An 18,405-nucleotide genomic window follows, 5' to 3' on the forward strand; every position below is an offset into this window, starting at 1 on the left:
TCTCCTAATGGTACCAACACCATGTTATCTCTCCTAATGGTACCAACATCATGTTATCTCTCCTAATGGTACCAACATCATGTTATCTCTCCTAATAATACCAACACCATGTTATCTCTCCTAATGGTACCAACATCATGTTATCTCTCCTAATATTACCAACACCATGTTATCTCTCCTAATGGTACCAACATCATGTTATCTCTCCTAATGGTACCAACACCATGTTATCTCTCCTAATGGTACCAACATCATGTTATCTCTCCTAATGGTACCAACACCATGTTATCTCTCCTAATAATACCAACACCATGTTATCTCTCCTAATGGTACCAACATCATGTTATCTCTCCTAATGGTACCAACATCATGTTATCTCTCCTAATGGTACCAACATCATGTTATCTCTCCTAATGGTACCAACATCATGTTATCTCTCCTAATGGTACCAACACCATGTTATCTCTCCTAATGGTACCAACACCATGTTATCTCTCCTAATGGTACCAACATCATGTTATGATTGTTATCTCTCCTAATGGTACCAACACCATGTTATCTCTCCTAATGGTACCAACATCATGTTATCTCTCCTAATGGTACCAACACCATGTTATCTCTCCTAATGGTACCAACACCATGTTATCTGTCCTAATGGTACCAACACCATGTTATCTCTCCTAATGGTACCAACATCATGTTATCTCTCCTAATGGTACCAACACCATGTTATCTCTCCTAATGGTACCAACACCATGTTATCTCTCCTAATGGTACCAACACCATGTTATCTCTCCTAATGGTACCAACACCATGTTATCTCTCCTAATGGTACCAACACCATGTTATCTCTCCTAATGGTACCAACATCATGTTATCTCTCCTAATGGTACCAACACCATGTTATCTCTCCTAATGGTACCAACACCATGTTATCTGTCCTAATGGTACCAACACCATGTTATCTCTCCTAATGGTACCAACATCATGTTATCTCTCCTAATGGTACCAACATCATGTTATCTCTCCTAATGGTACCAACACCATGTTATCTCTCCTAATGGTACCAACACCATGTTATCTCTCCTAATGGTACCAACACCATGTTATCTCTCCTAATGGTACCAACATCATGTTATCTCTCCTAATGGTACCAACATCATGTTATCTCTCCTAATGGTACCAACATCATGTTATCTCTCCTAATGGTACCAACACCATGTTATCTCTCCTAATGGTACCAACACCATGTTATCTCTCCTAATGGTACCAACACCATGTTATCTCTCCTAATGGTACCAACACCATGTTATCTGTCCTAATGGTACCAACACCATGTTATCTCTCCTAATGGTACCAACATCATGTTATCTCTCCTAATGGTACCAACACCATGTTATCTCTCCTAATGGTACCAACATCATGTTATCTCTCCTAATGGTACCAACACCATGTTATCTCTCCTAATGGTACCAACATCATGTTATCTCTCCTAATGGTACCAACATCATGTTATCTCTCCTAATGGTACCAACATCATGTTATCTCTCCTAATGGTACCAACATCATGTTATCTCTCCTAATGGTACCAACACCATGTTATCTCTCCTAATGGTACCAACATCATGTTATCTCTCCTAATGGTACCAACACCATGTTATCTCTCCTAATGGTACCAACACCATGTTATCTCTCCTAATGGTACCAACACCATGTTATCTCTCCTAATGGTACCAACATCATGTTATCTCTCCTAATGGTACCAACATCATGTTATCTCTCCTAATAATACCAACACCATGTTATCTCTCCTAATGGTACCAACATCATGTTATCTCTCCTAATAATACCAACACCATGTTATCTCTCCTAATCGTACCAACATCATGTTATCTCTCCTAATGGTACCAACACCATGTTATCTCTCCTAATGGTACCAACATCATGTTATCTCTCCTAATGGTACCAACACCATGTTATCTCTCCTAATAATACCAACACCATGTTATCTCTCCTAATGGTACCAACATCATGTTATCTCTCCTAATGGTACCAACATCATGTTATCTCTCCTAATGGTACCAACATCATGTTATCTCTCCTAATGGTACCAACATCATGTTATCTCTCCTAATGGTACCAACACCATGTTATCTCTCCTAATGGTACCAACACCATGTTATCTCTCCTAATGGTACCAACATCATGTTATGATTGTTATCTCTCCTAATGGTACCAACACCATGTTATCTCTCCTAATGGTACCAACACCATGTTATCTCTCCTAATGGTACCAACATCATGTTATCTCTCCTAATGGTACCAACACCATGTTATCTCTCCTAATGGTACCAACATCATGTTATCTCTCCTAATGGTACCAACACCATGTTATCTCTCCTAATGGTACCAACATCATGTTATCTCTCCTAATGGTACCAACATCATGTTATCTCTCCTAATGGTACCAACACCATGTTATCTCTCCTAATGGTACCAACACCATGTTATCTCTCCTAATGGTACCAACATCATGTTATCTCTCCTAATGGTACCAACATCATGTTATCTCTCCTAATGGTACCAACATCATGTTATCTCTCCTAATGGTACCAACACCATGTTATCTCTCCTAATGGTACCAACATCATGTTATCTCTCCTAATGGTACCAACATCATGTTATCTCTCCTAATGGTACCAACATCATGTTATCTCTCCTAATGGTACCAACATCATGTTATCTCTCCTAATGGTACCAACATCATGTTGTCTCTCCTAATGGTACCAACATCATGTTGTCTCTCCTAATGGTACCAACATCATGTTATCTCTCCTAATGGTACCAACACCATGTTATCTCTCCTAATAGTACCAACACCATGTTATCTCTCCTAATGGTACCAACATCATGTTATCTCTCCTAATGGTACCAACATCATGTTATCTCTCCTAATGGTACCAACATCATGTTATCTCTCCTAATGGTACCAACAACATGTTATCTCTCCTAATGGTACCAACACCATGTTATCTCTCCTAATAATACCAACACCATGTTATCTCTCCTAATGGTACCAACACCATGTTATCTCTCCTAATGGTACCAACACCATGTTATCTCTCCTAATGGTACCAACACCATGTTCTCTCTCCTAATGGTACCAACACCATGTTATCTCTCCTAATAATACCAACACCATGTTATCTCTCCTAATGGTACCAACACCATGTTATCTCTCCTAATGGTACCAACACCATGTTCTCTCTCCTAATGGTACCAACACCATGTTATCTCTCCTAATAATACCAACACCATGTTATCTACAATTTACAATTTACAATTTACAATTTAGGCATTTAGCAGACGCTCTTAATCCAGAGCGACTTACATTTAGGCAAGAACAAAAGCATGGGAATACATCACATAAAAGCATTTATCATGAAACATGCGTAAGCTAAGAAGGTAACAGTGGAATATCTATATGATGAAACTATACATACACTATACATAATAAACTATACATATTCACTACTATGCTATCCATAAGTACTATGGCGTGCTATGACTATATACAATACAATTATAGTGCTGTCTACATAACATGCTATAAGTCTGTGTCAAATGCTATCTAAGCCAACAGAAATGCTATCTAAGGGGTTAGGGTAAGTGCTATGGGCCATGATGGAGTCTGAAAAGGTGGGTTTTCAGGCTACGGCGGAAGATTGGGAGTGATGCTGCAGTTCTGACTGCAATGGGAAGTGCATTCCACAGTTTTGGAGCCAGAAGGGAGAAGAGTTTGGGACGTGTGGAGCGTTGTCCCGGCGTTTTTAGTGAGGGTACTTCCAGTTTCCCTGCGTTGGCTGATCTGAGTGCGCGGGAGGGTTTGTAGGGTTCAATCATACTTGTAAGATATGGGGGAGCCATACCTTTGGTTGCTTTGAATGCCAGCATCAGAGTTTTGTATTCTGTGCGGGCAGCGACCGGGAGCCAGTGGAGGGAGCGGAGCAGGGGGGAGACATGTGAGAATTTTGGCTGGTTGAAGACCAAGCGAGCTGCTGCATTTTGGATCAGCTGGAGAGGCTTAAGTGCACATGCTGGTAGGCCAGTAAGGAGGGAGTTACAATAGTCGAGTTTTGACAAGACTGTTGTCTGGATTAGGAGCTGGGCTGATTCCTGGGTGAGGAACGGTCTAATTCGTCGTATGTTATAGAGTGTGAACCTACATGATCGAGTGACAGCTGTGATGTGAGCTTTGAACGAGAGCTGACTGTCCAGGACAACACCAAGATTCCTGGCTGTTGGGACAGACGTTACCAGGGCGTTGTCTACGGAAATAGTTAGCTCCTGCATAGGGCAGGACTTAGCTGGGAAGAAGAGAAGCTCAGTCTTGTCTGGGTTCAGCTTGAGGTGGTTGGAGGACATCCACTGTGATATGTCAGCCAGGCATGCAGTGATGCGCTCTTCCACCTGAGTGGCAGAGGGGGGGAAGGATAGGAACAGTTGTGTGTCATCGGCGTAGCAGTGATAGGATATATTGTGAGCAGAGATGATAGTGCCAAGGGATTTAGTGTACAGTGAGAAAAGGAGGGGACCAAGTACAGATCCCTGTGGGACCCCAGTTTGGAGGGTTCGGGGGGATGATAGCAGACCTTTCCAGGAAACCTGGTAGGTCCGATCGGTGAGGTAGGAGGAGAACCACTTTAGTAGATAGATAGATAGATAGATCTTTATTTGTCATTGCAACGTGTACAACGAAATTAAAAGTGCCAACCAATCAGTGCATCATATCACAAAACATACTGTACAAGATAAAACAAAAACACATGACTTCTTGTTATTGCACAACCCCAGCAGCCCTAATGCACAAGCATGTCATTTTCAGCTGTGTACAGCTGTGTAGCTTTGTACAACAAACCCTTATTGTACTTAAGATAATAAATAGTAATAGAAGGTAATGTATTCCACCGTCTGCCTGTTTTGTTGAGCTGATTATATATGGCTCCGAGACATACTTTAAAAGAAATTAGAGAAACGGTTGGATTACACCCGCCTTCTAATGAGGGCACAAAATCTTTCTTGGAAGAGCCACCATCGACTAACCTAATATACAAAATACACTCCTTGGCTAAAAAGCGCCATAGACATGACTAATCACTTTTTTATGACAGCGGTCTCTGTGTAGTTCTTCCAGTGTGGGGAGAGGGCAGCCAACGATCTTCTGTGCCGTATTTATGACCCCCTGGAGCTTTTTCCTCTGCGCCACTGTACAGCTGGTGTACCACACACATATGCAGTACGTTAGTATGCTCTCTATGGAGCACCGATAGAAGGACACCAGCAGTCTCTGTGTGATGTTGTTCCCCCTGAGCACCCTCAGGAAGTAGAGCCTCTGCTGGGCTTTCTTCAGCAGCTCAGAGGTGTTCGTGCTCCAGGTCAAGCCCTCCTCCATGTGGACTCCCAGAAACCGGCAAGAGGACACCCTCTCCACACAGTCCCCATTAATGAACAGGGGTGGAATGACTGTTTTCTTCCTCCTGTAGTCTATGACCAGCTCCTGGGTCTTGGATGTGTTCAAGAGCAGGTTGTTCTCTCTGCACCAGTCCGTCAGCTGCACCACCTCATCCCTGTAGGCTGACTCATCTCCCTTGGAGATGAGCCCTACTACTGTGGTGTCATCCGCGAACTTCACCATGGTGTTGCTGCGGTGGGCGGGGGTGCATTGGTGTGTGTAGAGGGTGTAGAGCAGCGGACTCAGCACACAGCCCTGTGGGGAGCCGGTACTGAGGCTGAGGGACGTAGACATGTGCTGTCCCACTCTCACCCTCTGACTGCGACCAGACAGGAAGCTTCTAATCCACATGCAGGTGTTGTGTGGAAAACCCAGTTCCCCCAGAACATCCACCAGTCTGTGGGGGAGGATGGTGTTGAAAGCAGAGCTAAAGTCCACAAAGAGCATCCGCGCGTAGCTCCCCTGCTGCTCCAGGTGGGACAGTGCAGCATGGAGGGCTGTGGCCACGGCGTCCTCTGTGGATCTATTTGCCCTGTAAGCGAACTGGTGGGGGTCAAAGCCACGGGGCAGGAGTGATGTGATGTGACCCCGGACCAGCTTCTCAAAGCACTTCATCACCACTGGTGTGAGTGCGACTGGCCGGTAGTCATTTAGACTGGAGATGTTGCGCTTCTTGGGCAGGGGGACTATGGTGGAGGATTTCAGACAGAGTGGGACAGTGGACTGGGCGAGGGACTGGTTGAAGATCTTGGTGAAGACCCCAGCCAGCTGGTCCGCACAGTCCTTCAGTACACGTCCAGTGACGCCGTCAGGACCTGCAGCCTTCCTCGGGTTGATGGCCCGCAGCGTGCGCCTCACCTCGTGCTCCTCCACTGTGAAGGTGAAGCTGCTGTGGACCGTGGGGTGTGACGTTGCTGCCTCCGGTGGCTCTGCCTCGAAGCGGGCAAAGAAGGTGTTTAGCTCCTCTGCCAACGAGACGTCACCCTCGACAGCTCCGACGGTAGTCCTGTAGTTGGTAAGCTGCTGGACTCCCTGCCACACCTGCCTGCTGTTGTTGCTGTCCAGATGGTCCTCGATCTTCCTCCTGTAGTCAGCCTTGGCCTCTCTGATGCCTCTCCTCAGGTTCGTTCGGGCTGCGCTGTAGTTAGCCCTACCCTCAGACCTGAAGGCGGTGTTCCTCTCCTTCAGCAGCCGCTGGACCTCCCGGGTCATCCAGGGCTTCTGGTTTGGGTAGACCCGGATGCGTTTGTCCACTGTGACATTGTCTGTGCAATTTTTTATATAGCACAGAACACTGTCTGTGAACACATTCAGGTCCTGGTGTTCAAAAACCTCCCAGTTGGTCCTGTCGAAGCAGTCCTGCAGCTGCTCAGAGGCATCCTCGGGCCAAGTTTTGACAGTTTTTGTGATGGTGGGGGCAGTTTTCCTTAGGGGGGCATATGCAGGAATTAAAAGCAGGGACATATGGTCAGACTTGCCCAGGTGCGGTAGTTGTTTTGCCCTGTAGCCAAGTTTGATGTTAGAGTAGACCTTGTCCAGAGTGTTAGCTCCTCTCGTAGCACATTTAACATGCTGGTGGAATTTGGGGAGTGCTGCTTTCAAATCCGCCTGGTTAAAGTCCCCCGCTACGATGTGTACAGCGTCAGGATGTCTGCTCATCTGGCTGCTAATGCTGCCATGTAACTGTCCGATAGCCAAGCTAGCATTAGCATCCGGTGGAATGTAAACAGCCGTCGTCATGACAACGGTAAACTCTCTCGGCAAGTAAAAGGGTCTGCATTTCACAGTCACATACTCCAGGTTCGGGCAGCAGTGACTATCTACAATCACTGTATTTGTACACCAGTTGTTATTGACGTACATACAGAGCCCCCCTCCTTTGCTCTTACCCGAGTTCTCCGTCCTGTCATGACGCTGTGCGGTGTAGCCTGTCAGCTCGATAGCAGAGTCCGGTATGAGTGAGTGAAGCCAAGTTTCCGTGATCAACATGATGCAACAGTCCTTCACGGTTTTATTCGCTGAAGTCTGTAGCCTCAATTCATCCATCTTGTTAGCGAGGGATCTGGCGTTTGTGATAAAAAGGCTGGGAAGCGGTGGTTTGAGCGGCTGCCTCCGTAGCCTGACTAGCGCGCCAGCTCTGCAGCCCCGCTTCTGCCTCCTCTCTCCGCGCCGCCTTCGCCTCCTCCCGGCGGGGATAGTAAACCATACCGAGCCGGGGCTCCTTGCGATGTCCGCCGGTGTGTTGTGCAAGCGGTGAAACTCGGCTGTAACATTCCGCTTGTGGCAAACTCCTATCCTAAGGAGATCCTGCCGGCTGTAGGTGTTGTACGCTTCACAAAAAGTACATAGAACAAACAACAAATACACAACAAGCCATACAAAGCACCGACCGGGAGAGCACTGAGCCGCAGCAACTGTGTGCGCAGCCATAGTGCCGTTCCACCGATGCCTAGCTCCGCTAGGGTTTCTAGGAGCAGCTGGTGGTTCACTGTGTCAAATGCTGCTGATAGGTCTAGGAGAATCAGTACTGCAGAGTGGGAAGCAGCTTGGGCAGCATGTAGTGCTTCTGTGACTGCCAGCAGGGCAGTTTCTGTGGAGTGGGCCTTCTTGAATCCTAATGGTACCAACACCATGTTATCTCTCCTAATGGTACCAACACCATGTTATCTCTCCTAATGGTACCAACATCATGTCATCTCTCCTAATGGTACCAACATCATGTTATCTCTCCTAATGGTACCAACATCATGTTATCTCTCCTAATGGTACCAACACCATGTTATCTCTCCTAATGGTACCAACATCATGTTATCTCTCCTAATGGTACCAACACCATGTTATCTCTCCTAATGGTACCAACATCATGTTATCTCTCCTAATGGTACCAACATCATGTTATCTCTCCTAATGGTACCAACATCATGTTATCTCTCCTAATGGTACCAACATCATGTTATCTCTCCTAATGGTACCAACATCATGTTATCTCTCCTAATGGTACCAACATCATATTATCTCTCCTAATGGTACCAACACCATGTTATCTCTCCTAATGGTACCAACACCATGTTATCTCTCCTAATGGTACCAACATCATGTTATCTCTCCTAATGGTACCAACATCATGTTATCTCTCCTAATGGTACCAACACCATGTTATCTCTCCTAATGGTACCAACACCATGTTATCTCTCCTAATGGTACCAACATCATGTTATCTCTCCTAATGGTACCAACATCATGTTATCTCTCCTAATGGTACCAACATCATGTTATCTCTCCTAATGGTACCAACACCATGTTATCTCTCCTAATGGTACCGACATCATGTTATCTCTCCTAATGGTACCGACATCATGTTATCTCTCCTAAAGGTACCAACATCATGTTATCTCTCCTAATGGTACCAACACCATGTTATCTCTCCTAATGGTACCAACATCATGTTATCTCTCCTAATGGTACCAACACCATGTTATCTCTCCTAATGGTACCAACACCATGTTATCTCTCCTAATGGTACCAACATCATGTTATCTCTCCTAATGGTACCAACACCATGTTATCTCTCCTAATGGTACCAACACCATGTTATCTCTCCTAATGGTACCAACATCATGTTATCTCTCCTAATGGTACCAACATCATGTTATCTCTCCTAATGGTACCAACATCATGTTATCTCTCCTAATGGTACCAACACCATGTTATCTCTCCTAATGGTACCGACATCATGTTATCTCTCCTAATGGTACCGACATCATGTTATCTCTCCTAAAGGTACCAACATCATGTTATCTCTCCTAATGGTACCAACACCATGTTATCTCTCCTAATGGTACCAACATCATGTTATCTCTCCTAATGGTACCAACACCATGTTATCTCTCCTAATGGTACCAACATCATGTTATCTCTCCTAATGGTACCAACACCATGTTATCTCTCCTAATGGTACCAACACCATGTTATCTCTCCTAATGGTACCAACACCATGTTATCTCTCCTAATGGTACCAACATCATGTTATCTCTCCTAATGGTACCAACATCATGTTATCTCTCCTAATGGTACCAACATCATGTTATCTCTCCTAATGGTACCAACACCATGTTATCTCTCCTAATGGTACCGACATCATGTTATCTCTCCTAATGGTACCGACATCATGTTATCTCTCCTAAAGGTACCAACATCATGTTATCTCTCCTAATGGTACCAACACCATGTTATCTCTCCTAATGGTACCAACATCATGTTATCTCTCCTAATGGTACCAACATCATGTTATCTCTCCTAATGGTACCGACACCATGTTATCTCTCCTAATGGTACCGACACCATGTTATCTCTCCTAATGGTACCAACATCATGTTATCTCTCCTAATGGTACCAACATCATGTTATCTCTCCTAATGGTACCAACATCATGTTGTCTCTCCTAATGGTACCAACATCATGTTGTCTCTCCTAATGGTACCAACATCATGTTATCTCTCCTAATGGTACCAACACCATGTTATCTCTCCTAATGGTACCAACATCATGTTATCTCTCCTAATGGTACCAACATCATGTTATCTCTCCTAATGGTACCAACATCATGTTATCTCTCCTAATGGTACCAACACCATGTTATCTCTCCTAATGGTACCGACATCATGTTATCTCTCCTAATGGTACAGACATCATGTTATCTCTCCTAAAGGTACCAACATCATGTTATCTCTCCTAATGGTACCAACACCATGTTATCTCTCCTAATGGTACCAACATCATGTTATCTCTCCTAATGGTACCGACATCATGTTATCTCTCCTAATGGTACCGACACCATGTTATCTCTCCTAATGGTACCGACACCATGTTATCTCTCCTAATGGTACCAACATCATGTTATCTCTCCTAATGGTACCAACATCATGTTATCTCTCCTAATGGTACCAACATCATGTTGTCTCTCCTAATGGTACCAACATCATGTTGTCTCTCCTAATGGTACCAACATCATGTTATCTCTCCTAATGGTACCAACACCATGTTATCTCTCCTAATGGTACCAACACCATGTTATCTCTCCTAATGGTACCAACATCATGTTATCTCTCCTAATGGTACCAACATCATGTTATCTCTCATAATGGTACCAACATCATGTTATCTCTCCTAATGGTACCAACACCATGTTATCTCTCCTAATGGTACCAACACCATGTTATCTCTCCTAATGGTACCAACACCATGTTATCTCTGCTAATGGTACCAACACCATGTTATCTCTGCTAATGGTACCAACATCATGTTATCTCTCCTAATGGTACCAACATCATGTTATCTCTCCTAATGGTACCAACATGTGCCAGACAGACACAGACAGACAGACAGACAGACAGACAGACAGAAAGCGATATATAACATTGTGAATATATAAAAAATAACATTGTCTCATTTCCATATAATTTTATTATCATGTTTCAGAATCAGAAAGAGGTCAAATATACATTCTACAGGCGTGTGACGACATTATGAACATTTTAACAAATATAGAAGTCAATAATGTGTATTTTATAATCATACCATACTGTATATTATAACCAGACTGTATCACACTGTGTATTTTAATCATATTGCTTAAAGGAAATACAACCTGAGAAATAAAAAAAACAAACACTTACATGTTTAAAATGTCATAATAATACAAACAAATGATATACAAATAATAATGGTAATAATAATGGTCTGATAGACGAGACATGTTTGAGCATTTGTGGATCGGAAAATAATAATAATAATAATAACTAGAACTGCACTCTGTCGAGTGCCTACTTGCTTGTTGCACCCAAGTAGGCCATAAATGGCCTACTAGTGCGCAAGCAGAGCGCGCAAGTACTGGTATAACTGGCTCTCGATGGTGATGTAATAAAGGTATGTTTATACCCTGGCATTGGTGCATATCTTCATTACATCACTGACCCTCGAGAACCAATTATACCCTGGCATTGGTACATATCTTCATCGCGTCATATGCTGCACGGCACGTACGCACCTGACGAAAAAAACACTACTTGCACGCTCTGCTGTGGCAGCGTATGACGCAATGATTACTTGTGCTTGATATGGCATTGGTGTCAGATTAAATGCATGCATACATAGGGGCATTACCTTTAGTCCACCCGACACTGAAACATGTCATCATTACGTCACCATCGAGAGCCAGTTATACGCTGGCATTGGTACATATCATCATTATGTCACCATTGAGAGCCAGTTATACGCTGGCATTGGTACATATCATCATCACGTCACCATGGAGAGCCAGTTATACGCTGGCATTGGTACATGTCATCATTACGTCACCATCGAGAGCCAGTTATACGCTGGCATTGGTAGCACCTGACTAAAAACACTACTTGCACGCTCTGCTTGCGCAAGTAATAAAAACAACACGATGACCTGATGTGACCGACTGCATGGAACTGACACAATTATATGTTTATTCGATTTGGTTTAATTATTTAGTAAAAACACGCCATTTTAATTATAATGTACAGTAGCAGCTACAGTACGGCCATGCGGATCGCCTCGTCCCTTAATAATAATTAACTGTCACTAATTAGCCTTAATTCATCTTAATTCGTCACAACGAGCTCTCGTTGACACTTTTCACCGATTCAATCACTTGCACCTTTAAATAGTTCCCTCGTACACACATACAGAACACATGTTCTGTGTTCTGTCAGAGGCCTCGTACACACATACAGAACACATGTTCTGTGTTCTGTCAGAGGCCTCGTACACACATACAGAACACATGTTCTGTGTTCTGTCAGAGGCCTCGTACACACATACAGAACACATGTTCTGTGTTCTGTCAGAGGCCTCGTACACACATACAGAACACATGTTCTGTGTTCTGTCAGAGGCCTCGTACACACATACAGAACACATGTTCTGTGTTCTGTCAGAGGCCTCGTACACACATACAGAACACATGTTCTGTCAGTGTTTAAAACACTGTAAATATTTTTTTTTCCCTAGATTTAATTTCAAACATTTTCAAAAATAAAACATCCTCCCAACAAAGCAACATTTTTCATGAATTAAAAACAACAAAATTCAATGATATTTTTTCCCCAGTCATTTCATAAAGAAATCAAAGAAGATTCTAAGAAACGCAAAAAAATTACGAAAAACAAATGTTTAAGAAGTATAGTTGAAAACAGCTGATCTACAAGCTCGCGACGCAACGCGACGCGTTTGCGTTGCGAGCTTGTAGATCGGCTGTTTTTCCACATCTAATCTGTGTTTTGGGTGACGGATCCACAATCCACTCCGTGTTTTTCCCACACGTTGCTGGTGATCCGGATCCACAATCCACTCCGTGTTTTCCGGCTAATTTCCGCCGACTCGGACTCAGTCTGTGTGTGAAACTACTTTTGGAACGTTTTGGGAACGCCCTACCAACAGTCATGAAGACATGTGAATCCCTAGACTCCTTCAAAACCGCTCTCAAAGGGCAGCTATATACGGACGGCTGCAATTAAAAACTGGCCCCCGTAAAAACCTGAACTGTTTTTTGGCAATATAGAAGTGTAGGATAATATTTGTACGTCTCTAAATGTTTTTGATGAATTGAACAAGGTGGACCCTCTTGTAAACAAGTGTAATACTTTATGGTGTCGTCCACTCACAGTCAACAGTTTTTGTATTTAGTTTGTGCTTGAAATGTGCTGTAATTCTGCAAACTACTTCAATCAATCAATCAATCAAATTGATCAATAAAATAAATATATGTTAATGACGTTTAAAAGATTTAGAACACTTTCCTGTGTAATGTGTGGTTTTATCTATTTTAGATTTTAGCAGTGAGCCCAGAGTGTCTCTGATGTCATGGACACTGGGCTCACTTACTTCCTGGACTACAATTCCCATAATGCTTTGGTGCACTGCTCCTCCTCGTGGATAGGGGGGGAGGGGCTGTCTTACTGAGACAACAATGTAGTCCAGGAAGTAAGAGAGCCCAGTGTCCGTGACATCAGAGACACTGGGCTCACTGCTAGAATCTAACATCTCTAAAACCACATTATTACACACATAAATCTTCTAAACGTCTTAACATAATAATAATGTGTGTTTTGGAAAAAGGGTGAAAGTCTCCCTTCAGTAGAAGATTTGAGGACGGATTAAATCACGTTATAAATTGTGTAATAGTTGTGCTGATTATACTTTAGTGATTTAATTAAACGTGTTAATAATATGTGGACAGGATGGGGCAGGTTCTACGCTGCTGTACTTTAACTCTTTCTGTGCTATCTACGAACATATGCGTAGCCCCCCCCCCCACCCCCCAACCCCCCTCCATCCCCACCAGCTATGGGATTTGAGCCTCCATTATAACATGATGTGTCTCTGCAGCGTGGAGCGCTGTCCGTTGGGTTAGCCGTCGCGCATCCCGACGATCGTACGTACATCATTTGTAGACTTCGTCTCGCATCGCTGCGAACACGTAACCCGTAACCCCCCCGCCCCCCCCCTCCCTGAAGAACACGTAAACGTTTTTTGACGGCTAACGATCACTGTTCTCACAACAACAGCGAAGTGAAGCCTAAGTGTAAAATCTAAAGCGGTAAAGTGTCTTCTGAAGACGATCGTCAATAACAACAACAACAACAACAATGAAAACAAGAAAAATAAACTGGAGTTTTCCAACCGCAGGCATCAGCAGGACAGCTAAAAGAAATCACACCCGTGTGAAGTGAGGGGCGCTCTTTCTTATCGTCGTACGTCAATCATCTCATTCCGTCCCAAACCACCCCAAACTGTCCCTTCATTGTCAAGTCCCCGCCCCCCCTGGTTCTGCCCCTCTTCGCACCCATTGGTTGCAGTTTCGGGGTTGGACAAAAATCCTCTCTCTCTCTCTCTCTCTCTCCATCATTACCGTTGAAATAACATGTTTTTTAGTTGCTTCGTATTGATATTCTGTGAATTCAGTTCTTATTTAACCCATTCTGACCTGAGATCAGATTCTATAAATGTCTTAGTTCTACATCCTGACAGTTTTCTGAAAAAGCTATGTTTCTATGTCAGTCGAGCTTGTAGATCTGCTATTTTTCAACACCAAAAGGGGTTCCGCCTAAAATGGGTAAAAAAAAAAAAGATGTTTTATCAAATCCAAAATAAACAAGGCGGAACCAGGGGGGGCGGGACAATATAGGCAGAAAGAGCCTTCTGGTTTGGTCAGTCAGGGACCAATCAGAAGGCTGACAAAGGGTGAATTCCACACCGTGTGTCCAGACTTCAATGTTTGGTGATTGACTCACTGAGGGGGCGTGTCCACTAACTGGGTGGGTGTGTCAACACACTGAGGGGGCGTGTCCACTAACTGGGGGCGTGTCCACTAACTGGGGGGGCGTGTCCACTAACTGGGTGGGTGTGTCAACACACTGAGGGGGCGTGTCCACTAACTGGGGGCGTGTCCACTAACTGGGGGGCGTGTCCACTTAACTGGGGGGCGTGTCCACTAACTGGGGGGGCGTGTCCACTAACTGGGGGGGCGTGTCCACTAACTGGGGGGGCGTGTCCACTAACTGGGGGGGCAATGGTGTGTGTGGGGGGAGGGGGGGGGGGGGAATGTTACAGAGTGCGTGTCAATCTAACAGAGGAGGTTCTTGAGGGTATCCCGGGGGGGTACTCAAACCAAATGGACCCTCTGAGAGTGTACAAATGGAACCAAATGGACCCTTACGGGTCTGTGACTCTGAGAGTGTAACACATGGAACCAAATGGACCCTTATGGGTCTGTGACTCTGAGAGTGTAACACATGGAACCAAATGGACCCTTATGGGTCTGTGACTCTGAGAGTGTAACACATGGAACCAAATGGACCCTTATGGGTCTGTGACTCTGAGAGTGTAACACATGTAACCAAATGGACCCTTACGGGTCTGTGACTCTGAGAGTGTAACACATGGAACCAAATGGGCCCTTACGGGGGGGGGTTGTTGACATTAACAACAGTTTTGACAAATACTGGCATAGAGAATCCTTTCTGTGACCCCAGGCGCAAGTCTAGACCCCAGGCCCAAGTCTAGACCTGGCCCTGGGGTCTAGACAGGGGGTCTAGACCTGGGCCTGGGTCTAGACAGGGGGTCTAGACCTGGGCCTGGGGTCTAGACAGGGGGTCTAGACCTGGCCCTGGGGTCTCGACGGGGTCTAGACCTGGGCCTGGGGTCTAGACAGGGGGTCTAGACCTGGGCCTGGGGTCTAGACAGGGGGTCTAGACCTGGGCCTGGGGTCCGGCCGACCCCTGGCTGGCCTTCAGCTGGATCTTGGGGTCGTCAGAGGTCAGACGGCGGGTCTCTCTGTCTCTGCAGGTCTCTGCTGTGACAGAGCAGGTAGAGAGGCAGGCAGAACCCCAACATGGACAGAACCAGGAGACCCACGTTGACCTGGGGGAGACACAGGGGGGTCAGAGGTCACACAGAGGTCACACAGAGGTCAGAGGTCACACAGAGGCAGGCAGAACCCCAACATGGACAGGACCAGCAGACCCACGTTGACCTGGGGGAGACACAGAGGTCACACAGAGGTCAGAGGTCACAGAATGAGGGCCTTTCTCTGCCCCACCCCTCTCCAAATACAATATAAAACTATTGTGTCCTATGCCCTTACTGAGCTGCGTTCACACACTCAAGACACCTGTCTTGTGTTTGTCTTGTCAATGGCCGCTCCAATGCATTTCCAATGGAAGCCCATATGGTTTGACCGGGGGGGGGGTGGAAGAACACATCCATCAAAGCTGGTGTCAGGTGTCAGACACAAGTCAGGTGTCTTTAACGCAGCCCAGTGAGGGCATATGTCGACCCCACCATCTTGGATTTAGGATGCCATCTTGGATCCTGAACACAATATAAACAATGGAGCGGGGCGGGGCTGAGAGGAGAGGGGTGGGGCTGAGAGGAGAGGGGTGGGGCCGAGAGTAGAGGGGTGGGGCTGAGAGGAGAGGGGCGGGGGCTGAGAGGAGAGGGGTGGGGCCGAGAGGAGAGGGGTGGGGCTGAGAGGAGAGGGGCGGGGCTGAGAGGAGAGGGGTGGGGCCGAGAGGAGAGGGGTGGGGCTGAGAGGAGAGGGGTGGGGGCTGAGAGGAGAGGGGTGGGGCTGAGAGGAGAGGGGTGGGGCTGAGAGGAGAGGGGTGGGGCCGAGAGGAGAGGGGTGGGGCTGAGAGGAGAGGGGCGGGGCTGAGAGGAGAGGGGTGGGGCTGAGAGGAGAGGGGTGGGGCTGAGAGGAGAGGGGTGGGGCTGAGAGGAGAGGGGTGGGGCCGAGAGGAGAGGGGTGGGGCTGAGAGGAGAGGGGTGGGGCTGAGAGGAGAGGGGTGGGGCTGAGAGGAGAGGGGTGGGGCTGAGAGGAGAGGGGTGGGGCCGAGAGGAGAGGGGTGGGGCCGAGAGGAGAGGGGTGGGGCCGAGAGGAGACGGGTGGGGCCGAGAGGAGACGGGTGGGGCCGAGAGGAGAGGGGTGGGGGCCGAGAGGAGAGGGGTGGGGCTGAGAGGAGAGGGGTGGGGCTGAGAGGAGAGGGGTGGGGCTGAGAGGAGAGGGGTGGGGCTGAGAGGAGAGGGGTGGGGCTGAGAGGAGAGGGGTGGGGCTGAGAGGAGAGGGGGGGGGTCGAGAGGAGAGGGGTGGGGCCGAGAGGAGAGGGGTGGGGCCGAGAGGAGAGGGGTGGGGGCCGAGAGGAGAGGGGGTGGGGCCGAGAGGAGAGGGGTGGGGCTGAGAGGAGAGGGGTGGGGCTGAGAGGAGAGGGGTGGGGCTGAGAGGAGAGGGGTGGGGCTGAGAGGAGAGGGGTGGGGCTGAGAGGAGAGGGGTGGGGCCGAGAGGAGAGGGGTGGGGCCGAGAGGAGAGGGGTGGGGCTGAGAGGAGAGGGGTGGGGCTGAGAGGAGAGGGGTGGGGCTGAGAGGAGAGGGGTGGGGCTGAGAGGAGAGGGGTGGGGCCGAGAGGAGAGGGGTGGGGCCGAGAGGAGAGGGGTGGGGCTGAGAGGAGAGGGGGTGGGGCTGAGAGGAGAGGGGTGGGGCTGAGAGGAGAGGGGTGGGGCTGAGAGGAGAGGGGTGGGGCTGAGAGGAGAGGGGTGGGGCTGAGAGGAGAGGGGTGGGGCTGAGAGGAGAGGGGTGGGGCCGAGAAAGGACCTTATTAGTCTACGGACAAAAACTATTTATATTGTAAAATCAATGTTAATTTATGGGCCCGTTAGGGTCCAATGGGCTCTGTTAGAGCCAATTTAGTTATCTCTATCTTATTTATTGTTGGACTTGGACACTCGCTGCTGCCCCCTGCTGTTCAGGCTATGAAAGAGTTACCACAGGCCCACAGAGAGAGAGAGAGAGAGAGAGAGAGAGAGAGAAACACAAAACAAAGTCCACAACACAATAGAAACAAAGAAATAAGAAGATAATAGTTTTGGTTACGTTATATTGAACTCTCACATTTACACACACACACACACACACACACACACACACACACACACACACACACACACACACACACACACACACACACACACACACACACACACACACACACACACACACACACTCAGCGGTAGATAATCTTACCCATAAAGGGTCCTTCTCCAGGGGCCCCACCAGGGTGTTAAGGGTACATATCTTACCCATAAAGGGTCCTTCTCCAGGGGCCCCACCAGGGTGTTAAGGGTACATATCTTACCCATAAAGGGTCCTTCTCCAGGGGCCCCACCATGGTGTTAAGGGTACATATCTTACCCATAAAGGGTCCTTCTCCAGGGGCCCCACCATGGCCATGAACAGGGGCTGCTGCAGCAGAGCGAACAGAGCAGAGATCAGAGACTGCATTCCCGTCAGGCTGCCGAACTGAGACGACGGGTACC

The 18,405-nt window shown here is 46.8% G+C and overlaps 1 protein-coding gene across 1 annotated transcript in view; it reads right to left on the minus strand.

Moving 5' to 3' along the window:
* Positions 1–14,074: 14,074 nt before the first annotated feature.
* LOC310864359 (large neutral amino acids transporter small subunit 4-like) overlaps positions 14,075–18,405 on the minus strand; it is a 60,392-nt gene continuing 56,061 nt past the window's right edge. Inside the window, exons 14-15 of the mRNA XM_083773017.1 lie at positions 18,281–18,404; positions 14,075–15,961 (exon numbers count right to left, since the gene is read on the minus strand). Coding sequence (XP_083629143.1) covers positions 15,851–15,961; positions 18,281–18,404 — 235 coding nt within the window. The 3' untranslated portion in view covers positions 14,075–15,850. The remainder of the gene's footprint in view (positions 15,962–18,280; position 18,405) is intronic.

The sequence above is a fragment of the Protomyctophum parallelum genome (genome assembly GCF_964188405.1).
Source record: "Protomyctophum parallelum genome assembly, chromosome: 9".
In the NCBI taxonomy this organism is placed as follows: domain Eukaryota; kingdom Metazoa; phylum Chordata; class Actinopteri; order Myctophiformes; family Myctophidae; genus Protomyctophum; species Protomyctophum parallelum.